General features: G+C 41.5%; 1 protein-coding gene across 1 annotated transcript; it reads left to right on the top strand.

Annotated features, from left to right (window-relative positions):
- Positions 1–433: 433 nt before the first annotated feature.
- On the top strand, positions 434–23,123 carry LOC117001529 (putative ATP-dependent RNA helicase TDRD12). The gene is given in 27 exon segments (XM_033069945.1): positions 434–457; positions 1,574–1,685; positions 1,688–1,725; positions 2,016–2,152; positions 4,088–4,207; positions 4,804–4,859; positions 5,594–5,679; positions 6,574–6,775; positions 6,960–7,036; positions 7,305–7,363; positions 8,088–8,148; positions 8,801–8,905; positions 9,298–9,483; positions 9,927–10,080; positions 11,066–11,193; positions 11,746–11,934; positions 12,655–12,783; positions 13,532–13,649; positions 14,423–14,556; positions 14,647–14,867; positions 15,076–15,175; positions 16,390–16,577; positions 16,892–17,099; positions 17,625–17,717; positions 18,608–18,777; positions 19,257–19,328; positions 19,418–23,123. Coding segments are annotated over 27 exon segments (3,333 nt in total). The 3' UTR covers positions 19,584–23,123.
- Positions 23,124–23,817: the final 694 nt, after the last annotated feature.

The raw sequence follows: 23,817 nt of genomic DNA, 5'->3' as shown, positions 1-23,817 counted from the left end.
AAGTTGTGCTACCTTTTTTTTTTTTTTTTTTTAATCTGAAGGACTGGTGTTTATTCCCATGTGATTTTCTGGAGGTCACGTTTACAGACAAGAAGTTGCCTGTGTATTTCCATTTACCAGCACTTCTTTGCACTTGTGGGGTCATATTTGGGTTATATATACTTTGTCATTTGTTTTAGGTTTTATTTTCTTGTTTTTCTTGTAAAATAGGTGAGTAGGTGTGTGAATTAACACAGGCAGGCAGCCGGAATAACCACAAAACCACAGCTGAAATATAGAGAGTAAATTTATTTAGTTGTCTGGCTGACTGAAGGATCTGGCACACACCCAGGTGGACACTGGCAGGCTCAGCCCATCCCAGCAGGATTCTTCAAGAGCCCTGTGCGCTCTCCTGTGCTTTGTATGATCTCTGAGCTTTGATCTTTCTCCCAACATGGACCTCAAGATAGCCATGAGAGTACCTCCAAGCCTCTCCAAACACTTGTGTTACCTCTTCACAGAAATTCTACTTCTCCAAACGGAGGATCAGCAGTAGTAGGCATAATAGATGGGGTTTCCCACTCTGATATTCTCCAGGTCTCAGCATTCCCAGCTGCAAGGTCACTTGAGCAATTGTACCACCTTCCTCACCATTTTTATCCTTGTGATCCTTTCCTCCCAGCAGTAGGGAGGCAGCTAAAATCTGAAGTGGAGGTGGTGCAACACAGTGTTAAGTGATGTGTAGTATAGTACTAGATTATACTGTATTTCACAGGAGGTTGTGGAAAATGCAGAATACAGCTGACTAAGGACACAGTCCCTACTATATGATGTTATGCTGAGCAGAAAAAGCTGCAGGTTTGTCTGTGGTTGTCAGATTTGCCTGCCCAAGTCAGTAGCATTGTGTGTGATGAAGCTCTGTGTTCTGGAAATGGCTGAGCAATTGCCAGTGGGAGACAGTGAATGCACTCCTTGTGTTGCTTTGGTTGCACCTGCAGCTCTTGCCTTGCCTAGTCCGTTGTCTTAATATCAGCCTGTGAGTTTTCTCACTTTTATCCTTCCCATTGTCTGATCATCCTACTGCACAGATGTGAATGAGGGAGCAACTCTGGGGGCTTTAAGTTGTCTACTGGGATTAAGCTGCAACAGCTGGGGACCCAGATCAGCTGGAACACTGGAATGTGGCAGTTTACAAAGGCTTAGCAGAAAGTTATCACCCTGTTTTAAGGAAACTGGCTGTCATGCAGACATTCTGAGTGCAAAGAAAAGCCCTTTGGTGAGGAGGACTTCATATGGAATTAAAAAGCTTTGTCTTTGCACTTTGCCCAATGTTTGGTGTAACCAACTTTTTAGATAATGCTGCTCCCTTGTAGATCACATACGGTGTTTGTTGCAATGCTAAAGAAACTTGAAACCTGAGAAGCCATTTCATGAGCTAATGCTGTGAAGGTGAAAGATGTTTCTAACATTGTGCATCTCAGTATCAGTCACCATAATTTTGAAGGTGCCTTGTAAAAACCAAGTTTTGTTTTTACATTTGCTGCTCAGGTACTCCTAAATGTTAGTAGTATCTATTCTCTGCTCCTTACTGCAGGTTGAAGATCCAAGTTGCTTTTGGATTGCCATGAAACAATGCGTCGGGGAGCTCCTCAGTGAAACTGTCTATGAAAACCTGAACACTGAAATGAAACACTTTTATAACAAGGTGCAGATGAAATAAAAGGAGAAGAGGTAGAAAAAGGCCAGGTAAGATCATTGCTCTGCATAGAAATAATCCATTACTTGAATGGATTTAGGGGTGAAGTATCAAATATATGGGGTTTTTTGTTTCTAAACAGAAAAATAGATAATGGCATCTCTACGGATTGTGTTTTCTCATCTGTAGGCGTCCTAACTGTGCAAGATTTAAGGCTTGCATTTTGCAAAGAGAATGGAAGGCTGTGTAATAAATACTGCATCCTTGCCTTTGAAAAACCTTTGAGTGTAATTGGGGCCGTTTGGAAGAGCTGCTGTCTTGTTCTTTGTGTCTTCTTCAGGTTTATGTGATTTTCAGTGAGGAGCTCCAGTGCTGGTGTAGGGCACTGGTTGAGTCAGTCCAGTGCCGGGCAGATGGTTGCCAGCTGAGATGTTTCCTTGTGGATTATGCCAAGTACTGTTCTGTTGCATCAGAGAAGTATGTGTTAAGAGTTTTTAATTGCTGTGATATATTTGTTGATAGGTACAGATGCTATTACAGTAAATTCACGAATACAAGCCGCACTGAGTATAAGCCGCATCTCTGGGTGTTGGCAAACATTTCGGTTTTTGTCCGTAAATAAGCCACACCCGAATATAAGCCGCTCTGTCGTTTGCAGCGAGGACCCGCATGCAACAAAGTTGCCAATTAGTAACAGAACCGTGGGAGGGCGGGGTTTACTGGCTGAGCTAAGGCTGTGCAGGCTCGGCCCGCTCGGTGCTGCCGACGGGGCCAGGTGGCCCAGCCCGGTGCTGCCGCTCAGGGCCGGGCGCTGCCGCTGGGCTCGGGGCCGGCCGCTGCCGCTGGGCTTGGTCACCCCGGGCCGGCGCTGCCCCGCGGTGGCAGGCAGGGACAGAGCTGCCCCTGCTCCTATGGCAGCGGCAGCGGGCAGGGGCGGAGCTGTCCCGCGCCCGTGGTGCCGGCGGCGGGCGGGGACGGAGTTTCCCCGCTCCTGCCGCGGCGGCGGAGGGCCAGGATGGAGCCTGCCTGCTCCTGCCACGGCGGGCGGGGACAGGGCACCCCGCCTCCTCCCCAAGCCGCGGCAATGGCAGCGCGGGGCTTCTCCCCTGGACTGCGGCAGAGGAGGAAAGAGAGCTCTCCCGCCTCTCTCCCCGCCCCCTGTGCTGCCTGCAGGGAGCCAGGGCAACAGAGCAACACTGTAACAATTGCGGCAATGGCGGCTTTTATTGGCAGGTGCTTGGCTCGGCGCCCTGGCTGGCACGTCTGGGGTTGTAAATGTCAGAAAATTATTCACATATTAGCTGCCCCCGAGTATTAGCCGCACTTCCGGGTTTCCACCAAAATTTTTGTCAAATTGCTGCGGCTTGTATTCGTGAAATTACTGTAATCTTTATTTAGTCAATGCTTTGGTTTAATTGAGGTGATTGTGTCCACAAGAAGCTGCTGACCCGATGATAACACTTAAAAGAGCTTAAGTGCAAACCAGTCCTTATTTTGTGATATTTTTAAGATGCTTTCCATTTTAGGTTTTGCTTTTTTAAAGATTCTGAATAGAAATAATGTCAATTTTTTGTGATTGAAATGTATGCTTGCCAGTTAAAGCTTATTTTTATATTTTTTTCTTCCTTAATAAATTTCTCCATATTAAAAAAATAAATTATGGTCAGTGAAGGTCAGGCACAACAAGTCATCTATAGAAGCAGGGTTTCACTTGCTGCAACAGCTTTTGAGGTCTAAACAGAAATAATGTGGGGGTTTTCCCACTGCAGTTGTCCAACTTGTTTTCTAAGAGCTGACAGTTTGTCTTGTTATGGTGCCAAAAAAGGTGAATTTTCCCAGGTTCTGAGTTCTTAATAAAATGAATGCAAAACTTTTGGTCTCTGAAATCTTGAAAAATACATTCTGTGTTCTGGAGCAACCTAGTCCACCTCTCAAAGGTTGTTTCTGTATTAAAATGCGCAACTTGGAGCATGAGAAACTTGACCAAACTGGTTTTGGTGGTATTCCACAGAATTAGAACTTACTTAAAATGTTTTAAAAGAAATAAAGTTTGTATGTTGACTGCTGCTTTGTTGGAAAACAACTTTACAATGGGTTAAATACCATTGTAGGTATTTAGAAGTTGAATAGCAAGAAGACTTGAAAGTGGTGTGACAGAGAATCAGAAGGATTCCAAGTAACTAGGATGTGTATTGATGCTGAATGAATAGAAAAGCAATTCTGTTCACCAGCTGGTCCTGAGTAATCCTTAGAGTAAGACCCTGGTTCCAGGATGGAAGCCAGTGAGATCCAAACTCCTGGAAGAACTGTGTTGTCAAGTTCAGGTAAACAGGAGGTGGTTTATGAGACCAGTGACTTCTGGAGAAGAAATTCTGCCCTGCAAAATGAGGTCATTTTGATTTTGTTTTGCAGCATTCGAGTTGTAGCAGGAGCGTTTGCAAAGATCCCACACAGAGCAAAGAAGTGTCGGCTGCACTGCACAAAGCCACTGACTCTGCATATTGACTACTGTGAAAACACTGCCAAAATAGGGTAAGGAGAGTTTGGTAAATCTGTTCTCTATTCATGCATTTCTGAAGTGTGAGGGTTTAGTGCAGAATTTTTTAGAAGGGATTATAGTTCCAGAAGAAACCTGCATTATTCTCATAGCAAACACAGAACTGTACCAGCTACTAAGAGGAAAATCAGCTCTCTTCCAGCTGTGAGGACAAAGCTTCCCTGGGGAAGCGATGGAGTCACCATGCCTGGAGGGATTTAAAAGACGACTAGGTGTGGCACTAAGGGACATGGTTGAGTGGTGATCTTGGCGCTGCTGAGTTAGGGGTTAAGATTCAATGATCTTGGGGGTTTTTTTTCCAACCTAAATTATTCTGTGATTTCTTCATATTTTATGTTAGATGATACCTTGACCAAACAGTGTATTTTAATTTTAATCAGTTCATGATATTGGTGAGCTGGAACAATATTGCCAAGACTATTGGTAAGTAATCAGATTGTGCTGATTTGTCTAGTTCTGCTCTTTGTAAGAATTTGCATGACTTAGATCTTTATACTTGTATAGAGGTTTTTTAAAATTATTGTTTTCATGTTTTATAATGTGGAAAAACCGGTTGTGTTTCTTTTCCTAGACCAGCCAAAAGATGGGATACTGCTGCTATCCAGCATTTTCGAAAACTTCTTGAAGGTACATAGCACTTCAGGTTGGGGAAAAATCAATAGTTAAAGCAATGCAATACTTACATACACGTTTATTATACTTCTGTGAATTTGATTATATTTGCAAATATTGTTTGTTACAAACACTGAGAAAGGAGCTGTACTTTGAGTACTCTGTGCTTCTGTGCTGCATAAATTTTGGTAGCTAAGTAGATGGTGTTGGGCTAGATTAGGCAGAGGGAGCATTCATGTCACATTTGATTTGAACATGGGAACCACTCTGTGTATTCAGCCTGAGACTCTGAATCGGCATCACAGCTGTCCTGCATGAGTGTATGCAGACGTGCTTCAGGGTTTGGGAACAGACTTTTATCAGCTGTGTTTGCCTGAATGAAAAGCGCAGCAAAGCTGTACAGATGTGCAAATGCAGCTTCTTTCAAGAAAAGGAAATGTCACACTTGGAAAGTACATGCTAGTGCCCCAGACTGTCAGAGTGTAAGAGCAAACAATGACTTCCAGTGTAGAACTAAGTGATTTGTCTCAAGACAATTAATTTGTTTCAACTCTTAAGTCTTCCTTCAAAGGCTAAGACAAGTTCCTTTTTGGAGGTTTGAAGTTCTTATTGTTAAATTCTTTGTTTCACTTAGGTGAACTGACATGTGTTACAAATTTTTAATTGTGATTTCTCTTTTTTTCTGTCTCAGAAAGTAAACAATGGTGCTAGTGTGATAAGGCTATAATCTTTTTTCTTGTGTTTATTAGAGGTTACCGAAATTAAAGCCACAATACAGGCAGTAGAAGATAAAGTGTTAGAGGTATTTCTTTTTGTGACTATAAGAGATGAAAAGGTAAGATACTTTTGTATTTCCAGCTCTATAGATGTACTTTGCTATTAGTTTAAGACTGGGAAGTATGACTTAAGAGTTTTGTAATTTCAGTCAGATACAGTAGAAGCCAAATCATTAACTTATTAGAGGTTTTTCTTACAGTTGTGTTCATTGTAAACCTCTGGAGAAATTCTTATAGGCAGAACCTGTATTTTTCTCTATATGAACATTTTCTTGGAAATTTCTGACAAGCAAGTGAAGTCCAGCCAGTATTTAAGTGGTTAACTATGCGTTATTTGGTGTACTTCTTGTGGTAAACATTTGAAGATGCTTTTGTGAAGCAGCTGCATAAATAAAAATAACTAAAACTTCACACTCTTGCATACAGCTGAATCCTCAAGGAGCTGGAAAAAACATCCAGTATAATTCCACTTGCCAAAATGTGTAACTTGTATCAAATCTCTGCTGTATCTTCTGCCGGAGTTAAGCAGCTGTATGGTAGATACAAGAAGTTTTAGACCTAATACTACTTTTTTTTTTCTGCCAGATTTTGATCCAAAAGAAATAAACAGGCTTGATTGAATCAGAGGGTTCTTTTAGATGTGTAGGGCTCATAGAAACAGTTAAATTCAGTACAGAATTTTGGCCAGACACATAAAACTCACTAGTTAACAGCTGCTGAACATACTGGAAGATAGGACTTTGCTTTTTTGGAATGAATATTTGACAGAAAGTGTTCACTGGTACTCCTTATGTCTGGGGTTTTGTTTGGTGGGATTTTGTTTGGGGCTTTTCATCACTTAAAAAAGCACTGCTTTTGTTTAAGGCTTTACATAAGTTCTAACCAAGTATGTGCTATTGTAGCTTCTTGCTTGTTGACAGAGATGAAAAAAGACCTTGTTTGTTTTTTTGTAGATCTGTGTTAATGATGATCTGGTTGCAAAGCACTTTGCTTATTACAAGGAAGCTGAAGGGACTGCAGGGGGTTCTGCAGACAATTCTGATGATGAAGTGTCCTTAAATGCTGGGTATGTTCTGGTGGAGTTTGTTGGTCCTACATTTCTTGCCAGGCCAAAACTGCCCTTTGGGGAGGAGGTGTCACCACATCTTGAGCCAGGTGAGACCCACGAGTGTGGGAGACAGTCCTGCATGCAGCACTTTGTGTGTTTGGTTGCATGTGTGGAATGGGAATTTCCTGCCTTGGTTTGGATCCTGGTGACGGGGACACATGGTGTCCATCTGTGGCTTTCATGTGTTCAGATAATCAGAGATGGGTATCTCCATTTTGTTTACCTTTTTAGATCTTGCTGGTTGTAATTGTGTTCTTCAGAAGAGATCCCAAAGGCCACACACGGTTCTAAAGGACAAAACTGTGCCTGTAAGTATTACATCTTCTATTAAATGGTGAAATACAAGCTAAAGTAAACGTGTAGGCCAAATTAGGTGTGCTGCAGTCATGCAGCTTGATATTCTTAGAGAGTTTTCTGAAGTTTGTTTCATCAAAATTATTGCTTTTAGAGGAACTTCCAATTTGTAAAAGAATGTTGTAGAATACAACGTCTTGGTAAGAAAACCACTTTCAATTTCGTGTTTTAAGTATTGGTTTTGAATAGTATTTTAGTGCTTAAAATGTGTTTTCTTTCTAGGTGGTCAGCATGGTGCCAGCTGTGCCTTCCAAGGAAGATAAAGCAGTTCAAACAGAGAGGTGTGGTGCAGCATTCTAAATATTCAGAATGATTCTGTAGTCAGATGGTTGGGAGCTGTAGTATGGTTGCAGTTCCTGTTCTTAGGCCTCTGAAGGGCAGAAGGAAAGGGAAGGTACATACACATACTTTTAGGGAAGGAGGGATTTGGAAGGTGCTGATAGTTACTCGGACTAGAAAAACAACAGTTCTTTCTGTAGCAGCTTGACAACGGGGGTGTGGTGGGGAGGTTTTTTCGTGCACATTAAATCTGTAAACTTGCTCAGTTTTATTCTTAGTGTGGTTTATAAAGTTTTCAGATTTAATAGAACATGACTGGATGAATTTGTGCAATGCTTTCACTGTGCTGCAGGTTAGTTGATGTATATGTAATAAACCTCAGGAGTATTCCTTCTTTCAGTTGCTAACTGATGCAAAGATGAGTTATGTTTTGGAACTTTAAGAAACCTTTTTTTTTTCTACAGTCCAGTCTATTTTTCTTCTAATATCAGGCAATTTACCAGTTAACGTTGAAAAATATTCTGAAGGATTGTTTTCACTAAATTTTGCTTTTCAAGTGGTGAGTTTTGATTTCTCCTTTTGTACTGAGGGTTTTTCTCATTGGCATAGGTATGTCAGAAATACTTTGAGTGAATTGCTTCATGACACATGGGAAATACTTGGTGGTATTTATAAATGACATTTTTCTTTTGCATTAATGTTGGATTTAATAACTCTGTTTCTCAGGCTTCCACAGTTCTTAAATCCCGATTCCCTCCAGACACACACAGTGGAAGATGACCAACAGGTATTTCAAGCATTAACTTTCATTTAACTTGTGTTGTTGGTTTTGGTAGCATCGGGCCTCTGTGGAAGGAGGTCAGGGGCTGTCTGCACCTGCACTGGCCTCTGCAGGCTAAAGCTGAGCCAGCAGCCAAGTTGGGGATGCCTCTCTGAGTTTAAGAAAGGGCAAAAACACAGGGAAGAGAACAAAAATAAGTGAGAAACAGGCAATGCCAGGGTCAGAGGAGTAGAAGGAGCTCCATGCAGGTGTTTCTGAGGGGGCTGCAGTCTGTAGAGGACCTGTATTGGAGCAGACAAGAGAAGAGAGAAGGAGCAGTGGAGAGAAATTGCCATCTGCGTTGTGACTGCAGTCCCTGCCTCATGCTGCTCATCGTGGGACTGAGTGCCTGCTCTACAACAGAGCATCCACTGCATCTGTTCAGGGGTTTAAGACAGTTAAGACCATCTTTGAAAATCTTTCTTCAAGAATAGCAATGATGAGTTTTTATCTCGCCCTTGGTCAGTATGTATGAATCATATTTAAAGTGAATTTAGGATTTGATTCATTTATATCAAAAAGCCATTTTCTAAAATACAGTGAGTGCTTCTGAGTTTTTGTGAATTAAACCCCTTTTGTTAAGGGTTGCCTTTGTCATCTATTTGTCTCATGGTTTCAGAGTTGTAAAAGTGTTGGGAAAGAAAAAAACTTTGTATTCCTGAGCAAGAAAATCGAGCCATCATCAGTTTTGGAAACAGCACCGCTTTTTGATGGTCTGAAAAAGGTAGCGATGATGATACTACATTGATTATTTTTTAAGACAAGTTTCATACCTCAAATCTACATAGTAAATATTACAGTAATACCTCAGTTTGGTTGAGGAATATGTCCAAGGTTTTTCATGTGATTGAATAAGTGAAGCTTTGGAACAATGCTGTAAGAGCTTTACCCTTTTTTTTTTTTTTTTTATGGTATATTAGCTATTGCTACAAGTGGGTTTGAATTTTAATACAGTGATTTAATAGCTCAGCCCAGAAGATGGTATTTCATATTACCTGTTAAGGACATTTATTATGTAGTGGGTCAGAAGCATTTTTTGTTGTTATGCTTTGTCTTGTTTTGTTGGCGTTTAAGTACACAGATTTAATGGGAAACTCTTAATATCTCTTTCTGTAGGAACTTGTTTGGAACAAGTTTTCAGGCCCTACCTTCACCGAGTCGTATTGTTGGCCACCAGTAGCTCAGGGATGTGATGTCATTGCCATCTCCCATCAGGGAAATGATCCCTTCTTATATATTCCACCAGTTCTTACACTTCTGCAGTTGGAAAGTGACTGCCAAGTCTTGCCAGACATGAGTGGAGTATGTATCTATTAGACCAGAGAATCTGTTGTTACTCTGAATGTTTGGAATGTATACGTTAATGTCATCTCAGTGTATCTTCATGATGCCTGCCAGTTTCTGTAAGGCCTCTGCTTAGAGGACTTGGATGGACTGTGTGAATGGGGGGAGTGCCAAACTTACTTTTAAAGCAATTCCTAACGAGTGGTTCATGCCCTGGCACTTAGATACATGATGGAGCTTTATTTCTGCATGAGTAGTATGTACTCATTAAACTAAAATGGGTATTAGCTGTTGTAAATACTATAATGCATTTTCTAGCTTGTTAGATCACAGAAACAGAATTACTGAGGTTGTGAGGGACCTCTGAAAATGGTCCAGTACAGCCCAAGTAAGACAAGATTCTTGAGGTTCTGCACTTCTGTCTAATAGTGTGTTGTCAATTTTTGTACCTCTGTATGTAGCCCCTAGCACTGATTTTATGTCCTGGATGGAAGAAGGCACAACTTGTTTTTGACCTGCTGAAAACATACGGGAAAGGTGGCAGACGCCTTCATCCAGTGCTGGTAATCCTTGGGCAGAACAAGGAAGCAGCCAGCCAAGTGGAAATTCAAGGCTGTAAGAATACTTTGTCATCTTAGTTTTGCTTGGAGGCTGTGTGGGCTGCCTTAATTGCAGGAGCACGTGAAAGAGCAATTTCTGCTTCTCAAGTACTTAGTTTATAAAGTGCAGTTGGGGTTTTGTTTGTTTAAATGGTACTTTGCAACTTGCTGTTGCAATAAATGCTCAGTACTTTGTGCATCTAACTCAGTAGCATGCAGAGGGTGCTCCACAGAGAAACAGCATAAAAATAATGAAAAAGCTGTGGGGAGACTTGCCCTGCTTGGATGTATGTACTTAAAACATTTAGGTGTGTTCTGATTTGATGTCTTTGTTAAGCTTTGGTTGATACCTGCATTTTCAAAAGCAGCTTTTGTTGTGCCAAGGGAATATGAACTATGGATAAAATCGTGAAGAATTGTGTACAACTCTATTATCTATTACAGCAGTTGGTATTCTTTCATCCATCATTCAAGTTTGAGCCTGGTGGATGAATTCAGACCTTTTAGCAACAGAGCTGTTGTTGTATTTGCACCAGTGAAGATTAGTGTGGTTTTATTTCTGTGTGTAGATAGATACATGTGCACACACACATTTACGTAAATTGCTAGGCTACAATGTGTGCTTTATTCCACTATGGAAACAACTTTCCTGAGATTACTCTTGCATGTATTTATAAATATTTCCCTTCTGGCTATTTGGTTCTGAAGTTCTTACTTCTACTTCCAATACCTTACAGGAAAATGAAATTACATTCTGCTTTGTAAACTTGTTAACCTTCAGACGTTTCATTGGATTTCAGAATATCAGAGCCTCACATAAGTGGGTGCACTTACGTCTTGGAAAACTTGCAGGAGTAGAAAAATTCAAACTCCCAAGCTTCAACATGATGAATCTGGAATACAAATGTGACCCTTTCTAATAAAGCTACTGTGTTCTTTGGTGTCATAGTGATACTATTCCAAGTTGTAAGTTAATGGTAACTGTCTTTCCTAACTTGTAGGTGAAGTAGTAGTGACTACACCATTCAACCTCCTGAGACTGCTGGAACACAACACTAGGTTTTTGTGTAGGCTTTGCCACCTTGTTCTTGATGAGATTGAAGTGCTGTTCTCTGGCACTACTGAACAGGTAAATGGCTTACACAGTCACTGGGCAAAATGCTGTTCCAGTTGTGCATGTGTCTGAAACAGTGGCACACACTGAGGAAAAAAACCACTGGAATTGGATTTATGGTGAACCTTTCCCCTTTCCCCTTTTCCCTCCTTTTTTTTTGTAATTTGCAAATTACTGTGTTAGCAGGTTGGGCTTGTCTTCTAGTTACCACCTAGTTCTTTCTGAAGGCCTCTGCCCTCAGATCTGCTTTTTCTAGGCTTTTTATATTGCAGGTTTGAACAGATCCTTTTCCTGAGATTTCCATCTTCTCTGGACAGAATCCTGCATTACAGTTATGTGCACACACATATGCTGTCACTACATGCTGTCTTGTTGCTTTCTCTTGCTTCAGAAGTCATTCAAAGAATAGGATAAAAGTGTACAAACAAAACTTCTTTTGAGGTGTGAAACTTGTAGTTTGCTGTGGTAGTGGCTTTGTGACTGGAAAAAACAATGTGTTTTTCTGGGCTGACATGTGTTTGCTGGAATATGATGAGAGGAGAGAAGAAAAACCTCTTTTCTTCCTAGGTGTTTACTATACTGGATTGTTACAAGAAAGCCACTGCTCAGGCACAGGGAGGTCTTCCACATCAGAGCATTGCTGTGGGAACTCAGTGGAATAAACACATCACACCCTTGATAAAGGAGTTCATGAATGATCCTCACATTGTGATAACAGTTATCAAAGAAGCTGCCCTCTTTGGAAATGTGCAACAGGTAAAACTTTGGAAACGATGTCATTGCTTGGATACATGGCTGGTGCTGGTTTATTGGAAGCAGGTGGTGCTGCAGTGCTGCCTCCCAGTGTGAGCTGAACTGGCTGTTAGAAAGCTCATGCAGGTGAGTCACTGAAGGAGCTGGAGGTCTCTTCAAGACTAAGATGAAGACAGTCCCTTGAGTATTTCGTGGTTAGTGCAAATGAGTCTGAATTTGATGAGATGTAATTGCAAACAGTACAGTTTTTGACCATGATGTTGCCAGAATGTTTTTGCAGTTCTGAGTTGTGACTACCAGAACTACAAGGTAAGCTGTGCCAGAGCAAATCCAGTAAAGTTCTTGGTTTGCTGCTTTCACACAATACCAAACTTTTGGCCTCAAATTTCTAGAAGGTCTATTACATATTTTTAGGTATCTTTTCCCTTAGTTTCCAGTCAGCATGGTATAGCCCTTAAGAATAATACGAGATGGTTTAAGTTTGATTTGGATTACCCTGTCTCAGAACGGAGTAGTTTGCAAATTTTAAATGTTGGGATATCTCCAAAAGTAGATACTCTGAGCATGTCAGGAAACGGCCCACGAGTTTTTGTGAGAAGCCTTAATGGTTGAGCAGAACTGAAAGTGTCAATGAGTGGATGCATTAAGGTTAGGATGAATTATATAGTAAAATATGTATGGGTTATATGAGTTACCAGCCCTCTGTTTTGTATTTGCTTTTAGGTGGTGCAGCCCTGCATGAACAGCAGCAGAACTGCTGAGTTACTCAAAATCCTGGATTTTACCCAGAGGAATCTTCAGAAAGTGCTGGTATTCACTGACTCAGTAACTGAAGTAGAGATGATTCATAAGGTAAGAAAGCATTTAAATGTAGATTGCTAAGCAGGGCTTTTTATAAAATTTTCAAGTCATAACGAACTAAAGTATCTCGGTTTCTGACAAAAAAAGGAGGAATGTGAATTTGGAAGTTAATAATTCCTGCTGAAAGTAACCCCAAACTGACTGCCAGCAAATAGCTGGCATAGATCATGTGATACTTAAAAGTTTCTGGTTTGGGATTGTGACTAACACATTTCCCTTGAATATTTGAGGGTTCAAGCATATCAAAACCAACCCTACCACCACTTTAAAAAGTGCTTGTTGATGTTAGATTGAATCTGTTCATAGTAATCCTTGTGTACACCAACATCAAATATTTTACCTGGCCTATGAAAATATTTCAGGGGTTCATGTAATGAAGAGTGCTTGTTCTGAGAGACTGAAACATGAATCTGTGTGTTGTTAGATCGTGGAATCAGATTAGAGATGACACATTAATGTGGGGAAAAGCTTGACATTTTTACTTTCTTAAATGTCATCTAATGTATTAATACATGGGAACATGAGCTTGTTGTTTTCTTTTTATGCAGGAAAATAATGAACCTTATCTCCATTAATACCTTTCTTTTTTCATGTAAGCAACCTAAATTTCATTAGTTGTTTTCTTGTGTCTCTACGGTAAGGTGTGCTAAATTTTAGTCAGAGATGCTGCTTATTAGAGGTGATTGAAGCACATACTGCATCGTTGCAGGAATGTGTAACTTTTCACTTTGTTATGCAGGCACTGAAGAGCAACTCAGTAGTTTCCTTGAAAAAGCATAAGGAGAGCAAGTGTAATGCTAAGTGTGTCTTGGAGAGGTGGAGAAAAATGCACAGTTCTGGCACTCCTGCTGTGTTAGGTGAGGATTCTCTGTCTGGTTGGGATTGTATCTTAATGTAAAGCTAAGATCTGCAGCAAGAACTTACACTGGCTTATCTCACCACTTCCACAGGGGCAGATCCCTATGAACTCTTTCCAGTTCTCTGTTTACTTCTCAATGCTACAACCCTTTGGGTTTTATTTAATTTTCTTTTCTCCTGTTACTATTTGCTGTGCTTAGTTAAAAGAACTACCAATATTTTCAGAGATTTTCCATCATTTCACAGTTGTGTCTGCTGCAGAGGAGATGCTAAGTCTGAAATAATTTCCAGATTTGTAAGTTCATTAGGGGGTTTTTTTGTGGGTTTTTTTTATTTTTTTTTCAATTTTTTTTTTGCTGTAACGAAGGCCTTTATCCATTTTCAGACTCAATTTGTTTTTCATGTTATACAAAACCAAGAAGATGGACTTCCCTCTGCTTTGTAGTTTCATGCAGAGCTGTAAGAATTCCTGCATTATTTCAGCTGTCTCCTGTCTTACTCTGTGAATTACTGGGCGGTGCTCAATTCTCTGTATTCTGTGGTGCTGACAGGAAATAGAGACTTCTGTGAGATTGGCATGAAATGCTGTGTCTGCCATATGCTGCTGAGTTTATTGACTGGAGAAATAAAAAGCCTTGTAGGAGTACATTGGGGAAAAATTCCTCTTCCAGTCAGTGGGTGGGGAGAAGGAAATCAGCTGTGGTGCATGTGATGTGATCCTTCCCATGTTTGAATTATTACAGTTACATATATGTGTGAAAAATGTGCTTAGTTTTAACAGATGGCTGCCTGCAGTCCTTGGGAATCAGAGATGCAACTTGTGTGATCCATTTCAGTTTCCCATCTCCAGGAGTCTTTGAGCAGCGCCTGCAAAGCATGAGTGACGATTTCTGCACTGGGATAAAGGTTTGGGTGAACCTTGATTGGGTGATGCTACATGGGATTATTACTGGTGAATACATCAACGTTTTCCAAAATATTTCTTATTACTTCTAGGATTCTGCTGTAGATGAGGAACATACTAAGGCCAAGTCAGTCATTCTGCTGGCAGAGAACAGTTTCTGTCATGCACCTGGGATTCTCCACTATTTGAAGCGTGCAGAAGCTGAAATTCCAGAAGAATTCTGTGATTTGACTGCCAAGGTGCTGGAATCTGAGGAAAATGAGAAATCTTCAAGGCCTTTTTGTGCTTCCCTTAAAACATTTGGGATTTGCAGGTAAGGACACGTCAGCTTTTTGTGCCCTGAATGATGATTGCTGCTGATTCCTTGAGGAATTTTTCCTGTTGGATGCTTTTATGTAAAATAGGTTTTGCTCACGGGTTTTTTTATTCTTTTTTGTTGCCTGTTGCTAGTCACTTAGCTCTTTGCTTTCAGTTGTAAACGACTGTTTTTTTCTAAACCTGTTGTGTTTTTTTTAATGTAGGAACAGAACAGAGTGTCCAGATTGCCATCAAATCAGTTTCTCGATAGACATGGCCCAGAATATCGCAGATGAGATGGTAGAAACACCTGAACGTGTGACAGTAAGTTACAGTTTTCCTTGGGCTTGGGTACCAAGAGGACAGGTCTTAACCAGCTGCTTGGCACATTACCTCATTTTTTTTGTATTCCATTAATCTTACTGCAGTGTGGATATCATTTGACATAGCTGTTCGTTATTGTCTAGTTTTTTGCCCTATCCCTTGCATGAATCAGCGTTACAGATGTTCTTTGTGACCTTAGCTTGAACTGGAACTTCTTTTGCAGGTGATTCTGAGTTTACCTCAGGCTATTTTTCTGCATTGTAGATTCCTATTTTGCGGGAGGAGGACTTGTGTGCTGTGTATTAATTCCCTTTATTATTTGTGACCATAGATCAAAATTAACAAAGATGGAGGTTTTTAGAAACATATTTCTTGTAGAGGAAACACAAAGTGATCTGTAGGAGTGAAGAAAAGTTGAAGCGGAAAGATTTTTTTCTTAGCTGACATGTTGGTGCAAACTTCTGAAAAAAGAGCATTTTCTGGCCTTGGGATTAGAGAATGATTTTTTTGTTTATAGTGTGCCAAAGAAATGCGAACTCCTCTCATGTAGGCAGAACATTTTAGTTATTTCCTTCAAAAATATCAGTGCTTTGGGAGACTCTTCTGCTACAGAGTGATGTTTCAGTTAGACTTCTTTTTCAGTAGTTCCACGTTCATGAAACCCTCATGGCTAGAAGGTTGACTTTGCTATGATGATTCTTGACATCCCAGTAAGAGTATGTGTCTCTAGCTCCCTTTGAGACTTGGGCTTTCTGAGGTGCACTCACTGCAGCATTTTATGCATTGGTGTGCACTGTGTGTTTGTAGTCTTTTATTTAAGTAATTTTGGTGCAAAAAACAAAAGCAGTCAGTTCTTGTAAAACTCCTGGAAGGCTGGAGTATTCCAAGTAGAGCTGGAGTGGTACAGAATGTGAGTGGTGAGTAGCCTGGCAGATAATTGGCAGAAGTCACTGGTGTTCACTGAGGGTGGAGTATCATCACCTGCCACCCAGCAGTTCTTGCTCCATACATTGCTGTCCACCACTGACTGAGCTATGGGCAGTTAGGATTGAGAATAGCAATAAACAACTGTTTTCAGAAATGTGTGTGTACGGCAACATCTCTCACCTTTTGGGACAGGAAAGAGGTATGTGATCTGTATATAAAGGCTTAAATTTCATTGGTTTGAGAAGTCATCCATCCCTCCTTTCTTCTGATGTATTTGATCCTTTCAGATCCTGCCTCTCTTCATTATACATGCAACAAACTACTTTGGTCGAGTAGTCAAGAAACAAAAGGATCAATATACAGTTCTTGCTAAAGAAATGAATGATTATTTCAAGGTCCCAGGACATAGGATATCTGTTAACACCGTGGAGAAGTCAGTGTACTATGGGTTACATGAGGGAGCCAATTGCCACAGGTAAAATTTTGTTGGCTTTTTACTTTATTCATGTACATATATTTATACAAAGCTTTTTAAAAACTTGACTGTTGGGTAAAGGAAAAAGTCAGCCCATACTCAAAAGCAGCAAAAACTCACTGTTATGCCAATAATGCTTTTGAAAAGCTTTTGCCTGCTCTGAGTTCCTGAGTGGCAAACAAGATGATTGCCCACAAGTGCACTTGGTTGCAGAATGAAAATACCAGTTTTAAAATGAGAGCAGGTTTAAAAATTACTCTGCACAACTGGTTACATGAATAATAATTCTGTGTTTCTTTTCCTACTTTATGAAGGGTTCAGGTGGTAGAGACTCCCGCAAAAGATGAAGAAAACATCTGTAAGGTCACAAATAAATATATAGATGAAGGCAGGACAAGTCAAGTTAATAGTGATCAGCTGCTTCACTTACCTTCAGAGTTTCAGAGTCTGCCACCTCAGGCTGTGGAAATTGTAGTTTGTAGAGTAAAACCCATAGATAATGAAGTTGAATGGAATCCAAAGGTAATAAGCAGGTTTTGCATGATACTTCCTTTATGCTCTTTACCTTCTCTTTCTGTAATTTTCTACAAGAAAGCAGTTACAAACTGTAAACTTGGGTACCAAGTTGCATTGCTTACTAGTATTGACACTAAATACCTGCTATTGGGGCAGATTCTAAGAAGGTTGGTTTCCTTTTTTGTTCTTCTGTGAAATAATGAAGTGAAGTGAAGTTCATGGGTTTTTTGGTTTAGATGTCTTTCTTTTAGAATAGGTTCTCACTGCTTTGGATTCTGGGGGAGGAACAGGGGAAGTGTAGCCTCTCTAAATTGACCTGTGTTTGAGTGATCTTTCGTTAAGGAAACTCTTTCCTTGAAGGCTAATACTCTTCTAACTTAGTGTTCCACTGGTTTACTCAAAACTGTATTTATTTGTTGAATGCCCTTTTCAGTTAAGCTCAGAAGATGTTGTTTCATCGTAATTGAAGTGACTGTAAAGCTGTGTTGGTATCCATACATCTCAAGTGCAGTGGCAACTTGTTTTTCCTAGGTGACTGACCACATTAATCACAAAATTAAAGGAAAGCTTCATCATGCAAAAGTGGTGCATACCTTGGGAAGAACAGTTTGGGTTGACCCAATGGTAGGTATAGAATGGCAGCACTGGGAAATCAGTATATCTGCAAGATTATTCCACAAAGTTAGTAATAGAAGTGTATTTGGGAGCTGCTGGTGTTCAGTAGTTTGTCTTGTGAAGTCAGTTGTGCAGTTTGTCACTTTCCTATGGAAGAATGAAACTTGGATCCTCCAAGATGGTTTATTGATACCCAACAGCTCTTGAGGTAGACATAATTTATTCTGTTAATAATGCTAAGTCTGCTCTCTTAGGCTAGTTTGCAGTTGGTTTTAGTCTAAGTTTTTCTGCAAATTTAAAAATGTTCAAGCATTTCTTCTTCATTTTCATGATCAGAACAGGAAAAATGGGTGCTCTTGTTCCTGGATTTTTGTTGTTCTGCAGTTTCACATCCATTAGCATCCAGCAGACTTGTTGATTTTTGTGGAGCAAGTCAAGTGAAAAATGGATTGGAAAGAGAAAATTATCTGGAAGTCATTGTTTTCAGTAGCTTCTGTTCCCATATGGTGTAGCTCAATCTTTCACCAATTTGTAGGCTTTGGAGTTTTTTATTGTGTCCCCCTCAGCTGTTCTCAGGTTGTTTCGGACTCACAGTTCTTTACTGCGTGAGGTATATTATGGCTGTCACTTCCATGATCAGGGCTGGCACTGTTTACTTAATTGCCATCCTGGTTCTGTAGGGCAAACAGCCAGTTACCTGAGCCATTATCACAATGCAAATGATGGTGATACTAGGGAAACAGTTAAACATGGAGAGGTTCCTTTCTAAAAATGAGGAAAACCAAATTGCCTGCAGGCATAAGTCAGTAGGGCTGCGTTTGAAGTTTGACTGAAAAAGCAGCTTTGAGTTTGAGAGAGACCATTGAAGAGCTGTGCTTTCCCTGTGTTGTGTAATCAAGGTTGGGGTTACCAATCTTCCCACAATGAAGATGTGGATCAATGAGTACAACATTCGAGCTGAGATTTTGTCAACGGGTTTGGGAACTGACAATCCTGAACATGTAGGAGAAATTCAGAAGCTGTGCAGACAGATAGCAGTTTTGGATCATGCACAGAGCTTGGAGCATTTGTAAGTGTTTGCAAATTTTTGTTCAGCATATGCTTTATTAAGAGAAGAATTCTGTTTGGATACAATTAATACTGCTGACAGTTCTTTTCATTTAAATGCAGAAACAGTTGTGTTTGTAATGTGTCTGCTTCCCATGAACTACTCTTTAGCCCCGTAACCACATGGAAAAGAAAACTGTAATTCTAGAAAATACTAACCTACGTGATGCAGACAGGCGAGTTAGTAATAAAAGTAAGGAGTCTGCATTCAGATTGTTACAATTTACAATGCTCAGAAGCTGGTTTGGGTGCTTACCAGTCAGTAAACATCTGGTATCTCAGGCACAACGCGTTTGCATTTATTCCTTTCTCCTGGCAAAGGAAGGTTGAGAACCTCCATGTCATTGTCAAAGCATGTAATGCTAGGGACCAGACAACTCTACTGTGATGCTGTGTGCTGAAATGTGTGTGATGCAGCTGCTTGGATCATTGTTTTTACAGACCTGCTAAGCCTGAGACTACAGTTGGAAAATCTGGGAAACTTGGAACTTCAGTACAGGCTTTGTTAGTAAGGTACAGGTTAAAGAAAGGGGAGGCAAAGTAAGGTGAAGCTGACTGTCGTTTGTGGGTTTGCTCTTAAAACTGCTTTGTCCTGTCTTCAGAAGCACAAAAGAGGACACAGCTGGTGCAGAGGAGGCGTCCAGTCCGCAGGATACATTGATACAGGAAAATTCTGCTGGAAACTGTAGCAGTTCTGTGGGTCTTCCAGGCAGTAAGCCTTCCATCATTTCTGACGTTTTCAAATGTGAATTCAAGTTAGGTGCTTGATACAAACCTAGCAGTCATCCTGGCAGCTGCAGATTGCTCTGGCTGCACAGAGCAGCACCGTGTGACTGATGTTAGCAGTCAGCCCGAGCTGCGTTCCGTTGAGCAGTCAGGAGATGCTGCGAGAGTGACTCTGGCTACTGTAACTGTGTGGTTGGTTGAGGAATGCTCTGTCCTTCAGACATTTGAAATTCTTTGGCTCCAAGTTGAACATGTCAGCGGGAAGTGTCTGCTGTAGAGAGGACAAGAGGTCTGCTGTCTAAGGCCACAGGGCTTAAGGGAGTTGAAATCTGTTGAAATATGAGTGTGAATAATAATGCTGCTCGCTCGAGAGGTTAATGGCTGCACCCAATTTGCAAATACAACCATGGCCAGTGAGACAGACTTCCTGGGCAATTGTTCTGGGTGTGATGGCCCCTGACAGGACCATCCCAGAGGCTGCAGGGCTGGGCCTTCATGCATTGGAATTAACTAGGATAAATCAGAAGCAAATGAGAGTTATCAGTACAGGAAAAGGAATTCAGATTCCTCCAGGACACTTTGGTTTGATAACTGCTCGCTGGAGCTTGGCCTTACAAAGTGTTCGTGTCATGGGAGGAGTAACTGGTGCAGATTATCAAGGAGAAATTAAAGTAATTCTGTTAAGTAATAGCAAACAAGATTGGATTATTCAACCCCATGGCAGGGTGGCTCCTGCAGTTTTTACAATTGTGAAAGAAGGAGATCCACATCAAATCACCTCTGTTTGTAGAGAGAGGGTTTGGATCCAGCAGTCCTAGTAATGGAGCCAAAGTGTGGGTCCCGAGGCCCAGTGGCCCTCCCGAGCCAGGTGAAGGAACAGCTCTGGGGAAAGACAACACTGTTTGAATCCTGAGACCTGAGCAGGAACGATGGGAATATGTCCCTGCAGCCAAGTGCTCTGTGCCAGAAGAAGTGGATGTTATGGGATACTGTTGTACAGATCCTGCCTGACCAAATCTACCTGTTTGCCCCAAGGGCCCCTTTGGAAAATTCTCTGATCCACGGGACTCCATGTGCAGGCTGATGTGACACTGAGGGACTTCCACAGGAATTCCAACCAGGAGCCTCAGGGACTGGGACTCGGCACCTCTCCAGCTGGAGGGGAAAGGACCCCACCAAGCCTTGTTACCCACAGACTGCGCGGTAAAGCTGAACAGCAAAGGACCTTGGGGGCATTATCCGGGAATTAAAAAGGTGCCAGCTCCATGGACAATGGAATGTTGTTCCTAACAATGGACAATCATTCCTAACCCGGATGAGACTGAGGATGAAGAATGAATAATCTTGTTGCTAAAGTACTGCTCATGTCTGTAAATTGTATCTTGAGAGTCAGCCAGAATCTTTGCCAGAAACACCTCTAGAGTTTCACCAAGGAATTAGTAATGAAATTCTTATGGAAATCTAAAGATCAAAGTAACCAAAATACTCAGTGTAACTAATGGCTGGAAATGTTCCCAACTGATGTTGGAAGGAATGGGGTTCCCTTGGAGGGCCCACCCTGTGGGGTGGCCAGAGCTCTGTCAATGGGCTCTGACTCAGGGCCAGTGCAGGGACAGTTACAGAAAGCTGTGCTGTGGAACAAAGGAATACAATTACCAGTTTTAGAGGATTTACTAAGATTTCCCTTCAGGAGAAACCAAATCCTGTTACAGTTAGACACCACAATGTGAAATGATTTCTGTGCTTTACCATCACTCCCAATGTCAATAGAACTCGGGGTGCTGGAGCTGCTCAGGGTCAGTGTTACAGCACTCCCAGCTGCAGGGCCACTGTGAAACTCCTCTGGCCCAAAGCACAGGGGACAGAACATTTTCCACCCAAGGGGTGCCTTTGATTTCAGATAGCCAAAGATTCTGTATCACCCTGTGCCCCACGTGCGCTGCCTCGTCCTGTGGAGTTTACATTAATGAGCTAAATCAATTACTAGAAGAAGTAAAAAGTGATGCTGTTAAACTATCCAACAGCACATCCTCTGAGCTCCAACAAATACAAATTGGAGCTCTACAGAACCACATCACCTTGGATTATCTGCTTGCTGGCCAGGGAGGAACCTGTGCTGTTCTAGGACAGGAATGTTGCAGGAATGTCTGTCAGTGCTGTGTTTGAAGTCCAACAATCAGGAATCGCCTTGACAGAAAGAGCAGTAGAAAAGTGGGAGAAAGAAGAAAATTCTTCATGGTGGGATTGGCTTCCAAATTGGAGCCTGCTGCGAAATGAATTTGTGGCAGTCACTGTCATCATTGCAGTGTGAGCGTTCTGTGTGTTCCATTCCATGTTAGAGTTGTTGTGACACTCTGTGATGGGAAATAGAGTATTGAGACTTTTCTAAAAAGAAACACAGTCTCAAGAAAAAATGGGATTCGACAAAGAACCTAGAGAATGGCAACTAATTAGGCACGTTTTAAAAGGAGGAGAATTATAGCTCTGAGTAATGCATTTGAACAACACTTAATTGAAGAACAGGAGGCAATGCCTTTATGCCTAATACCTAAATCTGAGGTTCTATTATGGAAAGAGTTTTTATGAGGGTTGTAGTTCATCTCTAGGTCAAAGCACTGATTGCAGTACTGAGGCCTGAACAGCAGGCCCTGAGTGAGGCATGAACAGCAGCCCTGAGCCAAAGCTGACCTCTAGATTAACCTTCCCACCAAATGTTATATTTGTATCTGCTCATTAAAGAAGCTTTGTTAGCAAGATGATCTCTGTATGTGTGCATTGGTGAAACATGGATTTATTTTCTGTATTTACAACTCAGACAAGGCCACGCTGGGCTTTGTTTGGGCCTGGATGGTCAAAGTCACTTCCCTTGGTTCCTCTGTGAGCCCTGGCCAGGCTTTGGGAGAAACCAAATCGAGAATGAAATCAGGTGTTCCCACACTGGAAGTGACATCAGCTTCTTTGTTTAACAGTATAAAAGCTGGGCCTTCTCACAGCGAGGTTGGAGCCTCATTGCCTGCACAGGTGGGTGCACCTGCAGGAACTCTCAGTGTCCGGGAGTGGCTCTCCAGTCCTTGGCTGTGACAGCTTCCCCTGGATGATGTGTGCATCTGGGTGCTGGTAAAGTCTAAGGGTAACTGGTGCTGTCTCTTTCCTAATCACTGCAGGCAATTTTTGTTAGTGATGATTGGGTGCTTTGCTGAGCTTCTCCTTGTGGAGACCCAGAAAGGCATCCCTAGTTAGGGCAAATGAGAGGTCTCCCTCAGCTGCCTCCTCTTGAAAACGAATCCTGTTCTGTCCTGCCAAAGCAACTCCTGTTCTGTTCCTTGGGTCAGCCCTGTGCCCCTCTCCCTGTCCCTCAGTCTGGTCACTCCCACCCTGTTTCCCTGTTGGCCCTATGCCCTAACCCCACTTCTGTGACACCCCCATGTTCCCTGGTAATTGGTCTCTGATGCTTCTTTCCTGCCCTGCTTATCCCATGTACTGAAGCTGGACCCTCTCAAGGCCTTTTGCATTTGTTCTCTGAACATGTGGTGGCTGTTCATGCGGTGGCTGAAATAAACATCTCTGTAAAACCCCTGCAAAGGCCCTTCCTGCTTCTTTACCTGCTATCACCCCAAGCAACAACCAGATAGCAACAAGGTCTCCTCCCACCTCTCCCTCCTTACCTTGCTTGGCTGACAGGGGGAGACCCAGGCTGGGGAAATTGCTAACCTGCAATTTTATCTGAAAACTCAACCACAATGCTGATGATTTAACTGAAATAATTCCATTCCAAAAATGGAATTACAGCTTCCCATGATTTAGAACTAGATGTGATTAAAATTACCCCTTTCTCAAAAATGAAAAATTCCATAGCATGGAATGCTATGAGGGAAGATATATGGCTAAGGATTCAAAGATAATGAACCTCCCGAGGAAGAATTGTAGGGACAGGGAGGGGTATATATACAGACCTTCACTCTAGACTATTCTCTTCAACAAAACCTCTTACATCATGGTTGCAAATAATCTGCAGAAGAATATTTGCACTGAAGAACAAGCAATAGTTCCACAGAATTGCTGTCTTGAAAATTGTCAGAATTCCTATTTATATATATATATATATATTTTTTTTTTTTTTACTGTGTCTAGTTTCTTAAGGCCAAGCAGTTGATGTATTCCAAATTAATCATTCAGAGCTGCTGGTACTGCTACCTGAGCAAATGACATGCTTCTAATTAGGACTGTATGTTCTACTCAGTTTGGACTACCCGTGCTCCGCAGACTTAGGAACTCT

Source organism: Catharus ustulatus, chromosome 11 (assembly GCF_009819885.2).
Source record: "Catharus ustulatus isolate bCatUst1 chromosome 11, bCatUst1.pri.v2, whole genome shotgun sequence".
Taxonomy (NCBI): domain Eukaryota; kingdom Metazoa; phylum Chordata; class Aves; order Passeriformes; family Turdidae; genus Catharus; species Catharus ustulatus.
This window is presented reverse-complemented; position numbering and strand designations above follow the sequence as displayed.